At 46.0% G+C, this 22171-nt stretch overlaps 2 protein-coding genes and 1 long non-coding RNA gene across 4 annotated transcripts; 1 reads left to right on the top strand and 2 right to left on the bottom strand.

Annotated features, from left to right (window-relative positions):
- Positions 1 to 587: 587 nt before the first annotated feature.
- LOC122379856 lies at positions 588 to 3467 on the bottom strand. Its single transcript, XR_006256240.1, has 3 exons — positions 3088 to 3467; positions 2233 to 2417; positions 588 to 895 (listed from the first exon to the last, which is right to left on the bottom strand). It is a non-coding gene; the product is annotated as an uncharacterized LOC122379856 (long non-coding RNA).
- A 790-nt stretch (positions 3468 to 4257) lies between these two features.
- Positions 4258 to 11017, top strand: LOC122379854 (RNA polymerase II subunit B1 CTD phosphatase Rpap2-like). 2 transcript variants are annotated; one of them, XM_043362406.1, is made up of 7 exons: positions 4258 to 4454; positions 5353 to 5467; positions 5667 to 5825; positions 7221 to 7348; positions 7574 to 8608; positions 10124 to 10273; positions 10543 to 11017. In XM_043362406.1, the coding sequence occupies exons 1-7, from the start codon at positions 4420 to 4422 to the stop codon at positions 10907 to 10909; spliced, it is 1989 nt and encodes a 662-aa protein (XP_043218341.1). In that variant the 5' UTR covers positions 4258 to 4419; the 3' UTR covers positions 10910 to 11017. The 2 variants fall into 2 exon arrangements, with proteins under 2 accessions (XP_043218341.1, XP_043218339.1); XM_043362404.1 differs by having other exon boundaries at positions 4261 to 4454; positions 5661 to 5825.
- A 453-nt stretch (positions 11018 to 11470) lies between these two features.
- On the bottom strand, positions 11471 to 22048 carry LOC122379855. The gene is made up of 18 exons (XM_043362407.1): positions 21856 to 22048; positions 21443 to 21526; positions 20984 to 21176; positions 20402 to 20601; positions 19878 to 19934; positions 19575 to 19598; positions 19155 to 19290; positions 18557 to 18669; positions 17994 to 18068; positions 17427 to 17471; positions 17066 to 17110; positions 16780 to 16827; positions 16023 to 16073; positions 14460 to 14513; positions 14088 to 14114; positions 13163 to 13222; positions 12504 to 12628; positions 11471 to 12267 (listed from the first exon to the last, which is right to left on the bottom strand). Exons 1-18 carry the CDS (start codon positions 21914 to 21916, stop codon positions 12040 to 12042), a joined length of 1626 nt encoding a protein of 541 aa, XP_043218342.1. The 5' UTR covers positions 21917 to 22048; the 3' UTR covers positions 11471 to 12039.
- Positions 22049 to 22171: the final 123 nt, after the last annotated feature.

The following is a 22171-nucleotide window of genomic DNA, read 5'->3' as shown; positions in this document are numbered from 1 at the left end:
GGCTTGGCTTTGGAGCCCCAACAGACGGTGCGGGTCAAGGTCACCGCTAAGGCAGCGGCGGATTTGCTGCGCCCGGGCAGTGGGCACCCTCAATTCGGTGAAAATCGACACCCATGCAGCTCAACATGACAAAACGCTGCATACAAGCGCACGTCCTCGCATTTAATTGACGCATTTAACTGCGTCACTAACCTCGTACACTGTACAACACTGGTGAGATGACTGTCCGAAGGAAACTGCCGACTTTGGCTGGCAACATTCAGGGTTGGTGACTTATGTACTGAGTTCGGCTGGCTGACGGCAGTGTTCTAAAATTGGATATTGGTTGGGTGTGCCGATGAAGAAAAAAATCCTAGGATGAAAAAAAGAAAGTAAATAACTGCAGTATTTTTGCAAAATGGTGTAATGCCAATTTTTATGCTAACTGATAAACCAGGATTTCATGTCAGGATCTTGACAGGGTGTGGAACAAAAGGATGTGGGTGCATCAACTGTCAAGTGACAAGTGAACTGGCTGTTGGGAATACATGAAACTCTTTTCAGAGATGAAGTAAAGTTGGTCATTCATATTTTAGGGATGAAAATATTTTCCCCATTAGGTGTGATTTGCCACCAAAAAGGCTGAAAAATGAAACACTGGCTGACGGCGATGACTTCAGGACCGGTTGATGAACGGGCCATCCTAGCCCCATACTACAGGAGCCCAGCTGGTCTTGGCGAGCGGCGGCGACTGGACGAGGCTGGACTCCTACTACAGGAGCCCAGCTGGTGCTGACGAGCGGCGGTTACTGGACGAACGGGTCAGCCTGGACCCCTATTGCAGGAGTCCGGCTGGTCTTGGCGAGCGGCGACGACTGGACGAGGCTGGACTCCTACTGCAGGAGTCGAGCTGGTCCTGTCGAGGAAATAGTTCACCTTTAACATGGGATTTTAAACTGAGATAGCAGTCTGATAGAGCAGATTTGTGTATGCCTTATATTTGAACCGTTTGAGATATTCACCATTTATCAGTGAATATTGGTGCTTAAATTAACCCTCGCCCGCACATGCCATTTTCCCATCCTAGAACGCACATGGGGGGGGGGGGGTGGTTGCCACCCCCCCCGCGCCATTTCGTTCCTGTTGGAGATAGAGCTTAGCAGTAAAGACCAAAAAGATTCTTTGGGAAGAGACGAATCCAATGATACCCAGTTTTACCTTCTCAGGTCAGTCATTGACCTTCCAGGTCAGGTCAAACTAAAAAATGTTGCTGTTTTGGGTCACCGTTGGATATCAAGTGCGCTGCTTATCAAATACCGATGACGATGCTGTTTTCTGGTGCCAAGCCAGCTAGAACCTCTTTGTCACACTATCCGACCAGAATTTTGCTGCTGAGGTCATTTCAGGTCAAGTTAGGTCAAAGTCAATTATATGTGTTTGTATGTCTGTGTGTGTCTGTGTGTATACTAATGTGTGCACCGATTGTTTTTGAGTCCATATCACATGAAATCATGATCTGAGAAGCTTTTACCAAAAATGCAGTCAAAAAACTTCACAAAAAGTAAATTCAGCTTGCCTAAAACGCAATTATCTTAGATGACCTAGGTTGACCTTGACCCTGACCTTGACCCCTGTACATCGTCGAACAACATGTTCCATGATAGGTGGGAGGTAAGACTGGCAAAAAAGGCCGAAATCAGGGTGTCAAAAGCTCACAAGGCCCATGGCAAACGCAAGATGTTGAGAATTGGCCATTTGGGTCATGACATGACCTGAAAAACAAGGTCATATCTCTGAAACCAAACATCACAGAAACTTGAAATTTTCAGTGGACATCAAGAAAGGATAGACGAGCAGCTATACCAAAAATCAGCCTTCTAGCTCAAAAAATGTTGAGTGCAGAGCAGAAAGACTGCCTGGGGGGGTGGCAACCACCCCCCCCCCCATGTGCGGGCGAGGGTTAATGTTCTAGTGCCCATTTACAGCAAGCAGAAACCTCTTCAACACACACAGTGGCCAATCAGCGATGAGAGCACTTACAGGAGCAGAATCCCTTGCAGCTGATAGGTTGTTCAGCTGTAAGTGTTCATAACTCAAACTCTAATCATTAAAATATTGAAATCCCTTTAGAAGAAGTGTGTAATTCCAAGTTAGAATACATTTAAATTTTATTCATCACATTTTTAACACACCTTTTTAAATTTTATTTATCAAGTTACTCACAGAAGGTGAACAATTTCTTTTAACACTTACCTTGCTTCAATGGTGACATGTAGCTCCTGCAGCAGAGAAGGCACAGCATTTGGCTGCAACTTCAAATATTTACTTGTTGCTATCAATTATTCAGTTTTGAAATGCATACAGGTAGGTACAATGAATCTCGGGTTCTCCTGTAAGAATGCCGACCGCAGAAGCAGAAGTTCATCCAAAGTTTGCGTCTGAAAAAGGGCCAGGTTTAATTATCATTATACCATAATCACATTTATGCCTAATTTGTAAGAAATAGGTTTAGGTTAGCAGAAATAGGTAAGGTTTTGACTAGACCCCCTGGGCCCTGGGTCACAACAGGAGATGACCCCCGTGATTGGTGGGACCACCAGGCACCAGCACTGGCACAGTCCGTTCTGACCACCGCACACCTATCAGCCACATTTAAAATGCACTACACTACATCCCCCACCACCTGACCACACCAGACCAAATCTGCACCGCGCTACACAAAATCCGCACTGCACCAAGCTAAATCCACGCCACACCAAAGCCTCACCAGCCGGACAAGCCAGCACAGACGAGATCTTGTCGAAATTGCCATGCTTTGCAGAGTGCATACTGGCCTACCTGAACCTGACCTTACCCAGCATATGAGCCTGACTGTCCTTAGCACTGGGAGCTCATTGAGACCAGGCCCCACAAGCCTAGTGGCCTCCTGAAACCTGATTTCGATATGGGGTGAGCTATTTAAGAATGGTGATCGGATATCGAACGTGAGACAAGACAGCAATGAGCAGTGGGCGGTTCATGCAACCATAATCATGTTTCCTTACCACAAGTATCAAAGCAAAATCAAAAATAGCTACCTATCGAATTCAAATTTCACTGGAACCTCACCTGCATGGATCTTAAGTGAAAGGATCTTGATACATCTGCACGAAAGATACATCTTGATCCACTCATCTCAATCTTTTTGTTCTGCATCCAGGGCATGCAACACTTCTGGTCAAGGCCGTATATAGGACATCGCTTCTGGCATTTTTGGCACCACACTCGACTGCTGAGCTCAAATGCAAATTTGGATTGCAATCACGGTCATAAAATAATGAATATTGAATCGCAATGTATGTTCAGTCGATGTACCCCTCGTTCGATGTCTCTCAGACGACGAAGATTGTACGTCGTCCGGCCAATCCCGTTCTAGATCAACGGGGGCTCGGCTGCAATTATGGAATATGATTGGCCGAATGGCGTAGAATCTTTGTCGTCCGAAAAACATCGAACAAGAGTAATGTCGCCACTGCGCCATTGTTGCATCGAATTCGCCCCATAGAAGCACGTGTTAACTCTCTCCCATAGGGCCCTGGGTTGACTCTCTCCATAGGGTCCTGGGTAAACTCTCCCCTTGTCTATTTTCTTTAAACGGGGATAGTTTGGACAACAAAATATTTTCGACCTCAAAAAAAATAAAACTTAATTTTTGATGTACCTCATTGATGCAAAACATCAGAAAAACATTAGAAATTAAGTCAAAGAAACCGATTATTTATAAATGGACAGCTGACGGCATGCCTCCCGTGTCCCCTGGCTTGAAGCTTCGGCTCCGTGTTACCTTAGTATTCTATGACCGTGCGTTACATGAAACAGGGCCCTGGTGGCGGCGCGGGGGCTGAATCAGCCCCCACCAAACACGATTTGGTAGCACTGTAATGACGCCTGCTGGGCGTGAAGTTTTCCCTTCATTATAGGGTTTACACACAAACTGGTCAAAGTTTGAGCCAGGATATACTAGTCTAAAAATGCAAAAAACGAACAAATTTTGGCATCAATAGATTCAGCATTTCATCGTGTGCCTCAAACCGTCCATCATTTGGCCTCAAAGGAGGTAAAAATTGTTCAAAATCGAAGTTGAAAAGATGCTTTCTGAGCACATAATCTGGTAGCAATCACGTGACCTGCTATAAGCAGCTTATCGATAATTTACAAATATAATTATTAATATGCTGCTTTAAACAACATTAATCATACATTTTGAGCTTTCAGTACTTTAAATAAGGTCAAAACATCGCAAAACACAAAAGTTAATACAATAGTCACGTGGGTGTCAGGAAATGTCACAGGTGTGTCAAATTTGTGACTAGGACTTTACTTTCAAACATCGGATCTACCTGTTTCTTATAGGTATCTTGGGCTGAATTTCAGGTTAATTATCACATTTTTGGATCCATTATGGAGGCCCACCAGCTTCCCAAGCTAACAAAAAGGTAAGTTCAAGTTATTGATGATTAGCAGTTTCTTAATGCAATTATTTGGTGCTCTTTTTTGCATGCCAAAAAAGCGACATTGATGCGACATTCAATTATTTTCATGTGCGCTCCATCATGGAGTACTGTTCTTGTGTGTGGTTTACTGGGTATGCCATGGACTTGCGCGTCTTGGAGTCAGTCCAGCGCCGGTGGACTAAGCGTGTAACTGGCATGTCTGGCCTGGACTATCGCGCACAGCTACGTGTGTTGAACCATTACTCAGTCCAAGGTAGGCTGTTGCGTGGTGACATGATCCAATGTTGGAAACTGTTCCATGGCAAATGCTCCATTGCACCCACAGATTTGTTCACCATGGCGCCACAGTCAGGAACTAGAGGCCATAGATATAAAGTCAGTCATGTGCGCGCATCAACAGGTGTACGCCAGAGAGCGTTTGCTGCGCGCTGTGTGAGTCGATGGAATGCTCTTCCCGACGACGCTGTATCGGAAAATAATCTACATACATTCAAGCAAAAACTTGCTGATGCGCTAGGTGAATCGCTGTATAAGTACCCAATGTAGAGAAGTTTCATTGATTGTATCATGAAGACGCACATATCCACGAGCCGATCAGTCGCCTGATGGCGGATCCGGCAAGTGGCGCGTCTTATCTATGAGGGTTCCTCATCCATACTCCCAATGTTTCCTGTACATTTTCCTCACCGCAGAGACACGGGGAACCCCAACAGGTGAGTTAAACAGGTGAGTGCATCCAAGCTAGTTTCACTTTTGTTATTTATATGCACATGTAGGCATTTTTTCTTATTATTTCTCTCACGTTATGAGCATCCTGCATGTCGACTTATTCTGAAAATTGACATCAGCTACAAACATTTCACCTAATCCTCTTTTTCAGGCAGAAAGACATTCTTGCTGCTGCTGAAAAGAAGCGTTTTTGCGACCAGCGAGCTCTTCATATTGTAGAGCTGCTTATTGAGCCAGTCATCAACCCTGTATGGCTTCTTCATCAGGTGGGGCACTCTCATGAAAACTATAGCTCTTGCATGATGATAACTTTTGTTGCAAAATGTCCCATGTGTTCTGCCATTTTATATAAGATACTTGCCTCTATTCATTTTATCATTGCCTACATTTCTGTGAGGTCTGTTCTGGTGTTGAGGCTAAGGGCAGTGCACATTACTGAGACATCACTTCTGGTTTCAGCTGCAGTTTATTAACCAGCAGCACTATGATGACGTCACAGAGGAGCGCTCCTGCACTGGCTGCTGCGGCTACCCGCTCTGCGCTAATCGGCTAGGCCGGGTGGCCGAGCACCAGTTCCACATTTCCACAATTACCAACCGCATCTACGACATGTCAGAGAGGAAGGTCTGTGGGCCGCCTGACACTGGTTTTGAATCTAGTGTTTGCGTTCGGTCAGTGTTCATGCCTCTAGTTTTCAATAATCACGTAGATCATGTGTTCGGTAGATACTTTGGGTTTGCTAATCAATCATTGACAGCTAGTACCTTTGTAACCTTTCATATACGTACCGTAAAATGGGGTGTTAAGGGACAGTTTTGAGGTGTTTTGCTATATAACTCAAGAAGAGTTGGAGATACAAGCATCAACTTGTCAGCATTTTATGTGGAATTTGGTGCTTTACATGCCTGCTACATTAATGTTTTAAAAATATATACATGCATATTATTTTTTATTATTTTTCATCACTGTCCCTTAGCACCCCAATGTGGGGTGTTAAGGGACACATATATTATTCCAAGAAATGGTCATCAAATGCCCACAATTGGGGTGTGAAAGGGCACACAATTTATTTATTGAAACATTTTGCATATTCTGTCACAAAACAAGTCAGGTTCATTCACCACTAATGGCCTTTTTAGCCAATTACATGTAATGCAGTTTACGCTTCTGGAAAATGTGCTAATTATAAGGTAAACAGAACCAAAAAGTACCCTGCCATCAACAAACACCCATTTTGAAGCTAGTCATTTGTCATTATGTTGCCCTCTTTGTTTTGGCCTTTTTATGATGACATCACATTTACCTACGTCAGTCTTCATTGACCCACCATTGTAAAAGAGTGTTATGGAAGTTTTGAGGTGTTTTGTTATATAACTTAAGATGTGTTAGAGATGAAAGCATGAACTTGCCAGCATTTTATGTGGAATTTGTTGTTTTCCATGCCTACTGAAAGAAAACTTAATGAAATTATATTTAGATATTACTTTCTATTTTTTCTTCCCTGTCCCTTAGCACCCCACATCCACCTCAAAATATGCATGTGTCCGGAAAAGAGGAAGATGATGATGAATGAATGGGTGGATTTGTATAAGTTTTTCAGGAAACATGTGCAATACATGTGACAATACACCTATGCATTCATTTTACCTGTACACCTACTAGTTTATGTGGTACACACAGAGTTTTGGAGATGTCTCAATTTTGTGAAAATGTAGCATGATTTTCAAAACCATTTTTGAACCAAATCACTTGCATGAAAAACCATGCCATTTTGTCCTAGAGTCAAGAACAAAACAGTGTCAACTACCACACTCAAGTTTTTATTAAACATTCTCAAATAAGGAACTTAACATGACTCAAAGTTTTTCCCACGCAACTGTCCCTTATCACCCCACTGTCCCTTAACACCCCATTTTACGGTATGTCAAGTATGGTCAGATCGGTTTTGTGTACCTACGTTACCGGCTTGTGCCCATGTTTTGTCTGGTCATTTAGCACATTTGTTTGCTGGTTTTTCAGAAATACTGCAGTAATGCATGTTTCCGCGCTTCACGACATCTGAAGCCTCAAATTCAGACCAGCCCCCTCTGGCTCCGGGACAAGGAGCCGCCGCCCGTCTTCAGACTGCTCAAAAAGGAAAACAACGAGTGAGTGGGGGGGAGGGGGGGGAGGGGGCTGTCATTCTAGTGCGGAATCAATTAGCCATGTAAGGATGTGGTACATAGACTAGATAATACCAAACAAAAGAATGATGATCACTTGCATGGCTTTATCATCGCTGTTGAATATCGGTTGATGATGTTTCGCTTCTTTCACATATCGTTTCGCCTTTTGCCATCTTTCCGACACGTTTCCATGTCCCTGACCGACAGAAAGGGTGTGGCCGGTGACGTTGTGGAACTGGGCGTGGCACGTGCGCCGGCCGACGAGTCACCTCCGTCTGAGATAACTACCAATGAGGTGGCAACAAGCATGATGCATCAGTTTGACGAGCTGTCGGAACAGATCAGAGACCTCGGCCTGAAACCGGAGGAGGAGCGGGGGAAGCCGGAGGAACGCGGAGCCAGGAAGCAGCGGCGACCTTGTCTGAGGCGGCCCTCAGGAGCAGAGAGTGAAGGAGGGAGGGTAGAGAGAAAGGTAGTGCAGTATGAGGAGAGTGCGAAGGCAGAAGGGAGCGAGGGAGATGAGATAGAGAGAGTGTGTCGGATACAGGCGAATAATAATTCAGCTGATGAAAGGAGGGATGACAAGCCGATGAAGGAGGAAGAGTCGAAAAAGTGTGTATCAGAAGAAGTTACATGTCCTCAGAAAATAGAGAACGATGACAGAGCCGACAAAGCTACATCTCTCGATGAAGCTTCGTGTCGACAAGATCCTGCCGACAATCCGTCCGTGCTGCCTTCCTCCCCTGAACAAACGGCACGATCAACGCCAGCGCCCCCGACGCCCCCGGCCGTCCCCGCCGTCTCACAGACGTCTGGTTTCAAGCGTCCGGTGCGCGCTGCGCGGCGGCAACAGCATCCTCTGAAGGTGGTGGAGGCTCGTCTGCTCGACTGGCTCTCGGACCGGACTCCGGTCGCCGCCGCTGCACCGCTTGCTGATCCACTGCGGGTGAATATCCCGTCAGCCGCCGCCGAAGGCTCTACAGGCTATGAAAGCCCGTCTGGTGGCACCCCAGACACCCCCGTCCCACTCGCTCCTGTGCTCAGCCCGGAGGAGGCGGCGGCGCGGAACCGGGCGCTGCTCGCCTACCTGCAGGGCCAGGTGCGCGTCCCGGCCGCGGCGCCGCCCCGGCCGGCCGCCCCCGCCCAGGTGACGGAGGATGGCCGCCCGCTGCCGCCCGAGCCGCTGCTCGAGTCTCAGGATAAGCAGCGGCGACGGATCGTCAACGACCACCTCGGCAAGGCGTGAGTTGTGGGTGATGGGTCGGCGCTTGGAAAGGCTGTTCAGATGATTGTATTGCTTTGAGTTAGCGACGTTTCAGACTTTGCAAATGACTGTATCTTCTCGGTCTGGAGAGGGGGAGTTCACATGCGTTTGAAACAGTTGTGAGTTGAATAAGTTATATTTTCCAGGCACAACTCTTACTTAAGACCGCTGTGCTAATTTCCTTTGCTCTTTTTCATTTTGTTAACCCTCGCCCCGTTGGGGGGCCATTTTGGCCCCCCCCCCTGTGGTTTTTCCTGAATAGCAAGAATACGGCGGCGCGCAGCGCCGCCAAATTTTCAGTACCTTCCCGGGCATCAATTTGACAGCTTCACACCAAATTTCAAGTCTTAGGTCACCTTAGGTTAGGAGTTATTTAGGTCAAACTGAGGTCATGTTCGAGCAAAAATGAGCAAAAAACATGCAATCTTGAAGCGCTCACGAAATCTACAGTTATCAAGCAATTTCAAAGTTCTTTATATGGTCTAGTAGACAAAAAGCGGCGCTACAAAACTGCTATCTCGGATTTTCAAAATTTTTGGTTTTTGTTCAAAAAAAAAATTCAAAAAAGATTTTTTTAGAAAAACTAAAAAAATAATCCAAAATTTTTCCGAATTTCGAAAAACCGGAATATATGTGATAGTCCCAGCGCTATTCTATATACGTACCAAATTTCAGATCGATATCTCGTTTTTTGGCCAAGTTATAGCGAAAAACTGTTCAAAAATGATGACGTCAAATTTTTGAACTCAATTTTTAGCAATTCTAGACCACGTACGGCAAAACAAAGAGCACCATTGAACTCCCCGTGACGAGCTGCATCGATTCGATACCCATTTTATGCAAAAATATTAACTTTGAAATTTGACCTAATTTGACCTGACCTTGACCTGATCTTGACCTGACCTTGACCAAAACGTGACCTAAGCTGGCCCCAAAGGCTGCCTGACCCACATAATCGCATTTGTCATGTAAAATGGACCATAAAACATGTATCACAGTTCACACGACACTTTCATATTGTGACCCCCCCGTGACCTGACCTCTGTGACCTGACCTGGTATCAGTGACCTCAAATAGCAAAATATGTGTTTGAAGAACATTTCCCCATCGATGATTTTCAATGAAATGCATTTTACTCGATTTTACAACGCATTTCTTGAAATGCCTGTAAACGGTGAAAATTGGACCTTTGACCTGACCTGTGACGTCATCGGTTTGACCTAGGTCAATAAAATTGGGTCACAAGGTAGTTCCTCGTTGGGGCTATCCAACGCCGTTTACCGCTTGTCGCTATGTTGCGTGGTTCTCGAGATCTTGTGGGGGGGGGGGGGGCAAAATGCCCCCCCCCCCCCAACCGGGCGCGTTGCTCGGCAGAGCCCAACGGGGCGCGGGTTAATCATGTGTCATATTTTTAGCCCAGCTAAAATATTCGTGCTGCGCCAATGGTGCCGTTTATTCGCATGTGTCACCTCAGCTATATCTTTGTGTCGCAGCACGGCCCGGCTGCTGCCGCTGCTGGGGCTGCTGATGTCTGACGTCACGTTACCGCTGCGTCTCCTGGTGGCCAGTTTCCGCCTGACGGCCACCAACGTCACAATGACGCCTAGCCAGTGGACCCTCGCCGCCGTCGTCCTGCTCAACTGGTACGTCAGCTGCCGCTACGTCATTGGGTCTTGGAGGCTTTGGCATTTTAGGAAGTAGGGTCATACTTCATTTCAGTGTTGATGAAGAAAAGCCTGTCGTACTTCACGTGAAAACGAGACTAACAAATTGGAGTATTTGTGGCTTGTTTTGTCATGTTTCGTATTATCCTGTATGTTTTGTCATATGTTTTGTGTCGTTGCTCGGACCGCTGCACCCTACCGCGCTCCATCTAATGACCGCCCCCCTCCCCCTCCCGGCGTTTCACCAGTCTGCTGCAGCTGCACCCCGACCTGGCGGCGCTGGCCAGGGACGCCGATGTCGCCTTCAGCCGCGCGCTGCAGCCGTTGCAGACGACCCCCGCCAGCCTGGACCGGCTGACCGGTAGGCTTATGGAGCTACTCGGGGAGCGGTATAGCGACTCCGGCGCGGCTAAAGGGCCCGAGAGCCGAGAGGTAAAGAAGGCAGACGCGGCGGCTGAGACGACCCGCGGTACGGAAGGTGGGGAAAAGGCTGGGGAAGGGACCGGGGCAAAGGTTGGTACAGAAACTGGGATAGAGGCCACTGAGCCTGGGGCAGAGACTGGCGCGGAGCCGGGCTCGCCTGTAGCATTGACCCGGACACGGACTTCTGACTGAATGTGCTGATCTGCGTCATTTGATCGAATTGTCGATGGCTATTAGAACTGACTGCTGCATTGTGATAGATAAATGGCTTCCGTAATATATGTAATTTTTGTAAGTTAACCAAGGTTTGTGATATTATTTTGGGCAAATGGAGAATCTCTTCGTTCAACCCAAGGCGATAAATAACAGGTGGCGTCACGAGAGAATGCTGACGTCATGTTGTGAACTATTTCGGGAGTAAAGTCGCATCTATTAGATAGTTTAGACACTGGGATTATATTTTTCGTTACACTGATCCTGAATCTTACGAAATATCCCAAAGCAATATTAAGCAATAGATTAAAGAGATTTCCTCAGCAAAAGGGCACAACTCACGCGATACAAAAAGACGAACACGTTACAGGAATGTTAGTGACTACGGCCTTTTTGAACCGAAACAAGCTCTTCTTGGATCTGTTACCATGAACCCTATATTTTTAAGTCACCTTCAATCAGGATAAATATGGAACTGGACACCCCATAAATGCGCGGCGTCGAATAGCTGATAAGCTATTAAGATCAGCAAACGCCACAAGTACACAGTAATTATATTTACAACACCGATCTGCAATGTCTATATGTAGATAGTCTAAAGACAATCGTACACCAATGCTTCAATTCCCTTGCTTTTGTTGGTAGGTAAATGGCATAAACTTCAAAGGCGAACAATGACCATGCAGTACAGCGCTGCCAGCCAGGCGCGGTCACAAAATGGCAAACTTTAACACCTCTCACGCTGATGGAGCTTTTGGCTTTTTGAACACTTTTTTGCCGTCCTCTTTTCACCACAGTGCTGACGTCGTCCCTACTCCTGGGCATATTCATCAAATTATTGGTTCTTTTTTAGAACAAGCCACATAACGTGCCTCGGCGAACCGTTGTTTCAATAAATATATTGGTCACATTTAAAGTGCTCTTCGTCGGTTGCGTGTGATGCGATTCACTCAGTGCGACACACCTTGAAAATAACGTGCGAGGAGACCCCAACAAAAACACATACCTACAAACTACATACCACCCTGTACACCGCAAGGTGCCAATCCTCTTGCGCGTAGTACCTAAAGGCACTTTAAACGCACCATTCTCGCCTCGCAGGACGGCATTCAGAAGTACGAATAGATGACGGACGGTTCTGTCATCATGCTCGGGAAGAAGCTGTCCAGGCTGGGCCAGTAGGTTTCCCAGGAGGGGTCCAGCGGCCAGATCCAGTCGAGAGGCTCGGGCTGCAGCAGCAGCGGGTCCGGCCACCAGTTCACCGGGTCCGGGTACTCCCAGTGCACGGCCGGCATGTCGAACTCGTAGATCGGCGGGTCCACGAAGAAGGTGATATCCTGTGGTTAGAGGTTACGACGAGTTACAGAGATCAAGAGGGTGAACGTTGAACAATGTAAGGCGAAATTTACGAATTAGGGTGCAGAAGCTCGGGAAATGTATTCGTCAAAACTGGAAAATATTTTGGGCGTTGCCTCAGCGGCGGTCTGAAATTCGTGAAGATCCATCGCGCTTTTACTGGACAGCCAGGTCAGGCAGCGGCTAAGCTGAGACACCACGCCCCATCCACCCTTACCGTGGGCGTCGGGGTAGGGTTCTCGAAGTACGGCAGGTACACAATGTAGATGTCCGGCTCCTGGTCGGGCGGACTCGGCGGGGGCCAGTCTGGCTGCTCAGGCGGCAGGATCAGGTCAATCAAATCTGAAACAAACATACACCGGAAAACGCCGGGGTAAAAGAGCAGGTAAATGCATGGTAGCGAAATGCTTTGCTTGTGGATGCCAATTGCTTTAGCGAAGTTGGGATGATGACGTTTGTTTTTAGATGTTCTGTCGCTTTGTGTGGGCACTTTTATTGTAATCGACAATCGACATTTCTTCAGACTTATCGATCGAAATCAAGTGTCACATAGTCACGAATAGTGATGAGGATAATAACATGCTTCTACGTACGAAGGTTTCCTCCCTCTAAAATCTCACAAGAAACTGGAAAGGGAAACGTTTCCAAATTCCTAACAATATAGTCGTAAATTTCGGACAGTTGCCATCTTTCATTTGACCGTTGATGTATGCTATATGACTACGACTTTCATGACTCCGTAGCATCGCCGGTTCCATTCAACTCGGGTCCGGAATGATTTCATACTTACAGTGTACAATGTTAGTGTGAGGCGAGAAAAGCCTCGCTGACGGTGCGCACTGCACACTGCACAGTGACACTCAGAACAGTACTCACATGTGTCGGGCAGCGGCTCAGGAGGATAGTCGAAGAAGAAGTTCGGGTCGTACGGAGGCACTGTAAACGACAGAATGCGTCGTAAGAGCGGCCTACATGCTGTTGAGTTTTTTTAGTACCTATGAAGCCATATTATACTATAGCCATACATATGAAGCCATACATTTGTGTGTGATTCATTCACGATGGGCGTACAGCTCGATAAAAAAAGATATCGGTGACGAGATAACCGATTATCAGGGCGCAATACTTAACTATACTTAACTGTACTTCTAATTGCGATAAGTACAGGTCGTTCCAAAATGAGATCTTTTCAACCAATTACCGGTACCGGACCGGTATACTTTTGTGTAAAACGTTATATGTAGCATTCTGTGTGGGTTGTAATGTCCAGTAATCTCCCGTTATGTGTGTATAAGCGAACTTTGGATGTAAGGCCAATGCCTAGGCCGCCCCACACTGGACCTCGCATGCGGGTTGCGAGTTGGCGGGTTTTGAGTTTGCGGGCATAATACTAATTCATAGAGTGATTAGACCGTTCCTTTATGGTAACTTCATGAATGCAACGAAGCCGGTACACTTTCAGAAAATTACATATAGTCGCAATACCAGAGCAACGAACCAAAATTCGACTCCAACGAAAAACCCGCAAACCTCGCAGAACTCGCACACCTCGCAGCAAGGAATATCAAAAGTTGACTAAAAATCTTTTGGAATGCGATGCAAGGTGGCTCGCAAGTGCAGGCACGCTTGTTAGATGGTAGTGTGGGTCACTCAGCTTAGATGGTACCTATTATTTGATTTTGAAGAAACCCAAAACCCAAAAACTCTCAACCCGCATGCGAGGTCCGGTGTGGAGCGGCCTTTAGGTATATCTCCCACTGTGTTTCTGTTTGCCCTTGAAAAGTTATTCAATGTTACTTACGGTCAAGATCCGGCAGGTCAATGTCATCTGGAAAAGAAAAGTGGCTTGTAAGGAGTCCCGAAAGACTACTGCTGACAGAAACTTATGTTGCATTTTCCCTTGAATCATATTGAGATGTATTGAGACCATTGAGACATGAGAAAGAGAAATCACGAATGGAATGAGTTGGCTCACCATCAACTGTTTTGCACCCGTATCTCTACATACATGCAATTTTGGCATGGAGACATTAGGCATTGTTATTATGCATTTTAGGCATTAGGCATGAAGGCATTGTCAGACAACGGTAAAACATACTGATGATAAAATATATTATTTTTGTGAACGTTCCTTCTAAAAACAGGCGCGGATAGCATCTCCTTCTTGGCTTACCTGGTATCACAAAGTCGGGTTCGTCGGCAATGCCCACCGTCGGAGTCTTGGGACCTGAAAGAGACGCTTTCGTTAGAGCAATCACATTTCGAGGATGTTGGATATACCCAAGGAATTGATCTACATAGCTGACAGTATAGTCGACTACAGAATGATGTTCCACTCCTCAGAAGCTATCAGTTGACCGGAGTGCTAAGTTGTGCCGTTTATCACGCAATTAAGCGTGTCGATTGTAAGCATTGGGACAAAGCTATAATTTGTGAACTCAGCCCGTGTGATGCGGCACAGCCTACCACTCCAGGCGAATAATTGCCTGTGAAAAGTGGAACATCATTCTGTAGTCGACCATACAAATAAATACTGTGGGCTGGAAATGTATTGAAAACATTCGCTGATGACGGAACGGGTGCGTATTATTTAGGCCAGGGTTCATAATGTCCAGGGCACAATGTATCCAGTGCTCGAATTGGCCAGTGCCTTGAATTGGCCAGTGTTCACATTGTCCAGGGATTACATGGTCCAAAAGTGGCCAACTGGCTGCAGATAGGGTAAATTCAAAGAGGCCAGGGTTCATAATGTCCAGGGCACGATGTGTCCAGTGTTCAAAATGGCCAGGGTTCATAATGTCCAGGGCACGATGTGTCCAGTGTTCGAAATGGCCAGGGTTCATAATGTCCAGGGCACGATGTGTCCAGTGTTCAAAATGGCCAGTGCCTTGAATGGGCCAGAGTTCATAGTGTCCAGGGATTACATAGTCAACCCAACCCAACCAAACCTAACCTAACCTAACCTAACCTAACCTAACCTAACCTAAGGTAATGATGTTTGCCTACCAGGGATAAGGAAATAGTTTCTCGCATGAATAGATTGCAAGCAATAGTAAATCAAATATTTTTAGGTTAAGTGGTTATGCATCAGGCTTCAGGCCTTCGGCCTGAAGCCAGATACATAACCACTTAACCTAAAAATATTTGATTTACTATTGCCTGTAATCTCTCCTAAGGCATTGCCTTCGGCACTGCACTGCTTTGCATTGAGCTGATTCCGTGTTTTTTACATAATGACGTCACTTTCAGTGACTATGTAATCCCTGGACATTATGAACTCTGGCCCATTCAAGGCACTGGCCATTTTGAACACTGGACACATCGTGCCCTGGACATTATGAACCCTGGCCATTTCGAATACTGGACACATCGTGCCCTGGACATTATGAACCCTGGCCATTTTGAACACTGGACACATCGTGCCCTGGACATTATGAACCCTGGCCTCTTTGAATATACCCTATCTGCAGCCAGTTGGCCACATTTGGACCATGCAATCCCTGGACATTATGAACTCTGGCCCATTCAAGGCACTGGCCATTTTGACACTGGGCATAGCGTACCCTGGACATTATGAACCCTGGCCAGAATGAATGCTCCCCGACGGAACTGTATGCAGTGAAAAATATAAAATCAGGTAAATCTTGTTTCACTGTCATACAACAGGCTGTAATAGCCCATTGGCCTATAGGGCTATCGGCGGTTTATTTCTAATTCAATCCGAGTGGGCACTCACTTTCTGGAAGTGCTGGCGGACCACCGGACATGGGCGTCGACCTTGATCCGGCTGAAATTCAGACAAAAAAAAAAATATATATATTTAGCGGCATGGAAATACTATTTCAACTTGATGATTTTTCTGAAATTATTCAGCGTTTAAGGAAGCATATGCCATTTATAGCCATTTATACAATACGTAAGACTTAAGATAATAAAAAGGTTCTGAACGTTATCCTGCCAGTGCCCTAAAAATATCGTCACAAATAGATATATACTTAAGATACCAAACTGCACTCCTGTCTCTGCCTTTGGTCTTTTTTTATATAAAAATGGATTATCCATAAATGTATGCACGAATGCGGAATGCCATATGACCTTAGATAAGGTAACGTTGCAGAATATAAAATGCAGCCACTTGCTACATTGACTTTTGATGTACAGTCTACAGTAGAAGTAATGTGCGATTTCAGTCATGGGTATGTTCTGCTTTTGAAGCTTAGGAACGATTTGCCAGACTACAATGAAACTTTGAATGTATCTTACATGTATCGTCACCCTTACAGCTGCAACTTGATCTATTGACGTCTTCTTTTCGATCACTCCGCATTTAAAAATCATCAGTCGAAGCCATTCGTTGAGATAGGTAAAACCGCACATTTCTTCAGCGGTGGGCTGTACAACAAATAACCACATAACCTGATTGCCAGCTGACATAGTACGAGCCAGCACCGCACTTACCCCATATGCATGCATGACACTAGTCTCGCACTTACGCATTGGAGGGGGAGGGCCACCGGCCATGGGGGTGGATCTCGAACCGCCTGAAATAAATAAAACCAGATTTCAACAAATTATTTCCCGTATCTTCTAGGCTGTTTGCTCTAGATCCGTGCTTAACTTTCTTTTTAACATCTAACTAGGTGAGGTTTTCACAGTTAATTAGTCACAACTCACAGGCACCGCGTGCATTTCCCATTTATGCGCGTTTTCAGTTCACACGAGGACAATATTATCTCAATGCATATTTCTTTTTGCAAAGAACTCGACCACCCGACTCACCCGGGGGAGGGGGTCCTCCCGCCACTGGTGAAGACCTTGACCCGCCTGAAAACGAACAAGTACAAAACTTTATTCCAGAATAGCTCATACGGCTTCCCGAAGTAATCTAATTGACTCATTGAATGACGAGGCATATTTTAGCAGGACCAGAAATAAACAAATGGGATCGAACTAAGCATCGTTAACACATCTATCAACTTCACTTTTTCCATTTGTAAGACATCTGTAGCGTCTAACTGATACGCTGCAAGAGGCATCGTTAGCCCTTAATGTTGTTTTAGATTTGAAACGTAAAAACCCCAATATATTGTTATTAAAACTATATGCTTAGACATAGCTGGATGATAAAGATAATACTTACCCAGTGGCGGAGGACCACCTGCGACTGGGGATGATCTTGACCCGCCTGAAAGCATATATAACAGGGTAACTTCTGAACATGGTGATGGTCGCCGAGAGGGGCGAACATTGGTCATGTCTTGCCCTTCCTACGTAGGTGGTGTTCCATGTTCCGTTCCAGTTTAGTCCATAATATTGCATACATAACCCTAATATTGTATCTGTCGTGAAAATTTTTACGCGTCTCTATTTCACTGACTGATCTGAGGCCTCTTGCACCAAACTACCTAGCTAGGTAAAATCGAAAAACTGGTTTCAGAATAAGCTAATCTAACGGTGTTAAATTTGTTTGCAATAGCCCAATACATAATCCTACATGTGCTTGCTAAATTTTGCACGCAAATTGTTACATTTGAGACTTGGACTGGGTATACGATGCAAAATAATCCAAGCATTGGTGCAAGAGGATTTTGGTGCAAGAGGCCTCTGATGAAACTGATCATGCTCTTTCATATTTCGTCATATACCTAAACTCCACTGACGATATTTATACGGTAATCACCACACTGACGACATATACAGTAATCACCTTCGGGAGCCGCTGTGGTCGGCGCTGCGGTGGTGGGAGGCGCCTCTGTCGGCGGTTTTTCGTTTACTGCTTCACCTGTCAAACATATGCATATTTTGCATCAGTGCATATATGAGTAACGCGACATACCTACTTTTTGTTTGCACGTAACAACGTGAGACCTGTCATGGTGACTTATTTTATGATGTCATTTGATGAATAACAATAAACTAGTCGTAACCCATCTTTTTCAAAAAGTTAATTAGAGGTGTTAATATTACGTCTGTAACGTAAAATCCATCCGAATTGGTGCACTGATGTATCCAGCCGTGCGCTATTTAATGCTGTTTTCAGTGAGGATGACATACCCTAAGCATAATACGATAGGATAGGTGTTTGCGGCAGGAAAGTTGTTAGGGTCGGACAGGATAGTTGACCGACCGAACTTCGTTCGCCGGCAGCAGAAGTTGCATGCAGGCCGGGGAGGGGGTCTAGGCCCATTCTGGGTATCATTTTGGTGCCAAATGGCTCACTTTGGTCCATTTGCAGTATGAGTATGGAAGCACGCCATTTCAGCTACTTACAGCAAACCCGCTTCAAAGTCGATGTTCGCTTCAGGACTTTCAGTTGGCTGCCGTCATCTCTGCATTTTGTGGCAGCGCGTTTAATTTTCCGATTTGAGCACTGGCATCTATTTCTGAAATAAAAAAGCCAGTTGCGTCAACTAATATGTTATGTTACCTTTCATAAAAACATTCAATGGCACCGTTTTCCCATTGCAGCTCGAGGTGCTTTCGAAAATGACGGCAATTTATTACCCATAGGTTTGCGCAGCTCTGAGTCTCGTCATTGTTGAATGGCCTCGTCTTCCTGAACGACTCGGTCCCTCTTGACTTCCATACTAGGGTGATTGATGACTATCAATAAAATATGTCATAAGATGTTCACAAAATATATTTAAAATAACCAATGGCTGCTAACAATAAATGTCATTAGATGTCCACAAAATATATTAACAATAACCGAAGGCTGACGCACATTAGGGTTATGTTGAGCCCGTATTCCTGACAAAAAAAGAAAACATTTACAATATAAGATGAAATACGTTTGCATCACTTTTCAGGTGAAGCAGCGGTCCCATGCATCCTCAACTCTCAATGATTTAGCAAGCAGTTAACTCACCCTTTCTCATTCCAAGCACCGAAGAAGTAGCCCTGTTTGAAGCAGTTGCAGTAACATTCAGTCTGTTTGCGGGCGGATTCGACCGGTCCGTTTACAGCCGTGCCGGCGTTGTAGCACACCTGGCCTTCCAGGCATTCTAGAACAATGGGCAAAGGCTTTTGACTATTTGTTATGTGCTATATTGCAATAACAAAGTTGCGAAAGGACTGTGATTAGGTGGGGACGACGTTTTACGAAGCTGTTGTGTTGTAGGCAAATAACGAAATGCTGTTTGCTGAAGCGCAACGCATAACATTCGTACAGCTACATTTCATCATATGTAGTTTTCCTACACCACCCTGCACCCAGGATTCTTACCCTACACCTGCGTACGGTGCACCGTACGCAGCCCTCACCGCGGTGAGGGTTGGCGACACTTACGTTCAGTTGCTGTTTTCGTCGGCCCTGAAAATGCAAAGAGATATGTAAATCTTTGATATTTTAGTGGCGAGCGGCAGTGTGAATGCTGAATAATAAATATGAAAATGCAGTAGCATTGTAACCATTATTTCTGAACGTAATGCATGACAGTGTGAACAATTATGATCATAGTCAATGTACGAATCTCTCTTCTTTGTATTAATATCAAATCTTTCCCCACAAAGCCGACTGTTATGTTCGATGCACGAAATCTCTCGCGAATATCAGAGCTATGCCATTCACTCCTTGTCCTGTTTTGCTCACCAAGTCCAGGTGGCAGGCCGGCTCCTGCCGCCATTGCCTGAGACCGAGTGCCCGCCACTGTGGAAACGGTAAAGTCAGGTCTATCAGATATAGGTGGCATGAGACCGAACGCCCGGGTGTACTGTGGGAACAGGCGACAATGTCAGATACAGAAACTGGAAGGTTTCTAGTTGTAGTGTTCGTGGAAGCGGTAGGGACCGTTAGACAAAGATAGGCAAAAGAACTGGAACAAGGAACAAGGAACCTTTACCTCGCGGTCATACAGGAGCTTCATCTGTTCAGTAATTATTTGCGATGGAGACTGGTCGAACATGTGATAATGCTTGGAATTATGAATAATACACATAAGACCTGCAGTATGTATCTGAAAACATCAGACATCTTTTCGAATATTGACGGAATACACACAGACACGCTCTATCGTGTGTCTAGCGGAGATAAGCAGACTCAGCGGACTTGGCTCAGTCGTAGTTGGCACTGTTGTAACATTAGCGAACCACGCTGGCGAACGCTGGCTAACTCACCGAACCGGGCGCAGTCGTAGTGGGCGCTGTAGGTGGCGGCGCGGGCCGCCTTGCTGATGCCGTTGGTGATAATGATGGCGTACTCGGGCGAGTCGCCACACTGTTCCAGCGGAATGGCGTACGGATTTCCCGCGCCCGTCACCTTGCCCGCGTGGTTGTGGCACAGACACTTGGCCTTTTTGCCGGGGACAAGCTTGTTGCTGAGGAGAGAGAATGTGTAAAATTGGTCAATTATTTAGGGGTTATGACAACCATCAACAGACTCTTGTGCGATTAAAAAAGAGCAACTCAATGTTGTTTGATTTAAAAGTATCCGAAGGTTTGTTGTCAATAGTTAAAACACTATTCTTTAGAATTGTGTTTTTCTATTGAAAAACAAATCTGAGTTCCCTGACAATTTGGCAAAAGCTGCCTGAGATCATAACAGTGCAGTGCATCGCGAATAGTAAGCTCGTCAGAAACATGAAAATAATCAACTTAGTGGAAATCCGACATGCAAAATCTGATTTACATTCATGACATTTAGGTATACCATATTCGAACAAAACCGAAGTGTCACAATTTACGTGACCGGTTTCTCACTCGTTGTTCCTTCTTCGCGGAGAGCTGGGCGCACTTGGGAAGAAGACGGTGAAGAAGTAGTTATGCTCATTGCAGTAGCAGAAGCATTCGTCCAGGTTGCAGATGTCCTTCTCGGCCGGGAAGTACCACCGTCCGACAATGATGGTGCTGGCGTCCTTCACACAGGTGGTGGCATCGTCCCAGTCGGTCTCCACTGTGGATCAGAATTGTGGAACGGGTTTACAGTGGTGTGGCAGCCGCAAGACACCTATCTTCGAATAACTACAGTGTTTTCTTTTTTTCGGATCCTCGAAGTTGCGACTTGCGCCTTCAAACAGCTGATCAGTCACGTTGAGACGGCTTTGTGTTTCTGTTTGAAACTGTCTACGGAATAGTAATCACCATTCTACGGCATCAGTAATCAACTTTCTCAAATGTGTCTATATCCCAGAGAAATCTGCGTAGCCATTTTGTACCCACCGCATGTTCCACCGATGAGAGTGAGGTCTCCGTCGCACGACGTTTTCTTTTCTTTGAGGCAGAGGTCTTTGTCCGCCTGTGCTCCTGTAGAGAAAAGCAACGTCGTGTCATCAATGTCTACCATGACAACATTGAGATCAGACACTATGCATTCTGCGGCCAGTGACTCAAAATGCAGTCGGGAGCAAACGAGCGCTAGAGCCAACATTGGAATGGAAGGAAGCGTCCCTGGCGTCGCATAGTGCCAGCCAGACACATACCTACCCGATGGCTCTCTCGTAATGCACTAATCAATGATACATTTTGACAACCATTCATGAAGCCAGGCACAAGTGCACGCCCACGTTCAGTGTAACTCAATCCCAGGGGTCGCACTCGCATCCTTTACAGTCGCCAGCGGTGCGGGGACCCACCTGTGATGGCCAGTACCGCGAGGAGCGCCGGCAGCAGGGCACGGAGCACGCCGCGCTCCATGGTGAACCGTTCGGCGACTGCCACCGCCGCGGGGAGGTTCCTCCTCGGCCGGGCACGGTGGAGCCGTCAGCAGACCGACGGACGGGGAGCAAACAGCCCGACACGCGCTGACAGACCCGAGCGACAGACGCTGACAGACCGGCCCCGGTCTGTGATACGCTAGATCGATACGAACTGAGACCAAGGAGGCTACGTTGACCTGGCAAACCAGACCGATTATAACTTATAAAGCGTTCAGGAATGGACGAAAAACCA

Source organism: Amphibalanus amphitrite, unplaced genomic scaffold, assembly GCF_019059575.1.
Source record: "Amphibalanus amphitrite isolate SeventyFive unplaced genomic scaffold, NRLGWU_Aamphi_draft 000085F_arrow, whole genome shotgun sequence".
NCBI lineage: Eukaryota > Metazoa > Arthropoda > Thecostraca > Balanomorpha > Balanidae > Amphibalanus > Amphibalanus amphitrite.
This window is presented reverse-complemented; position numbering and strand designations above follow the sequence as displayed.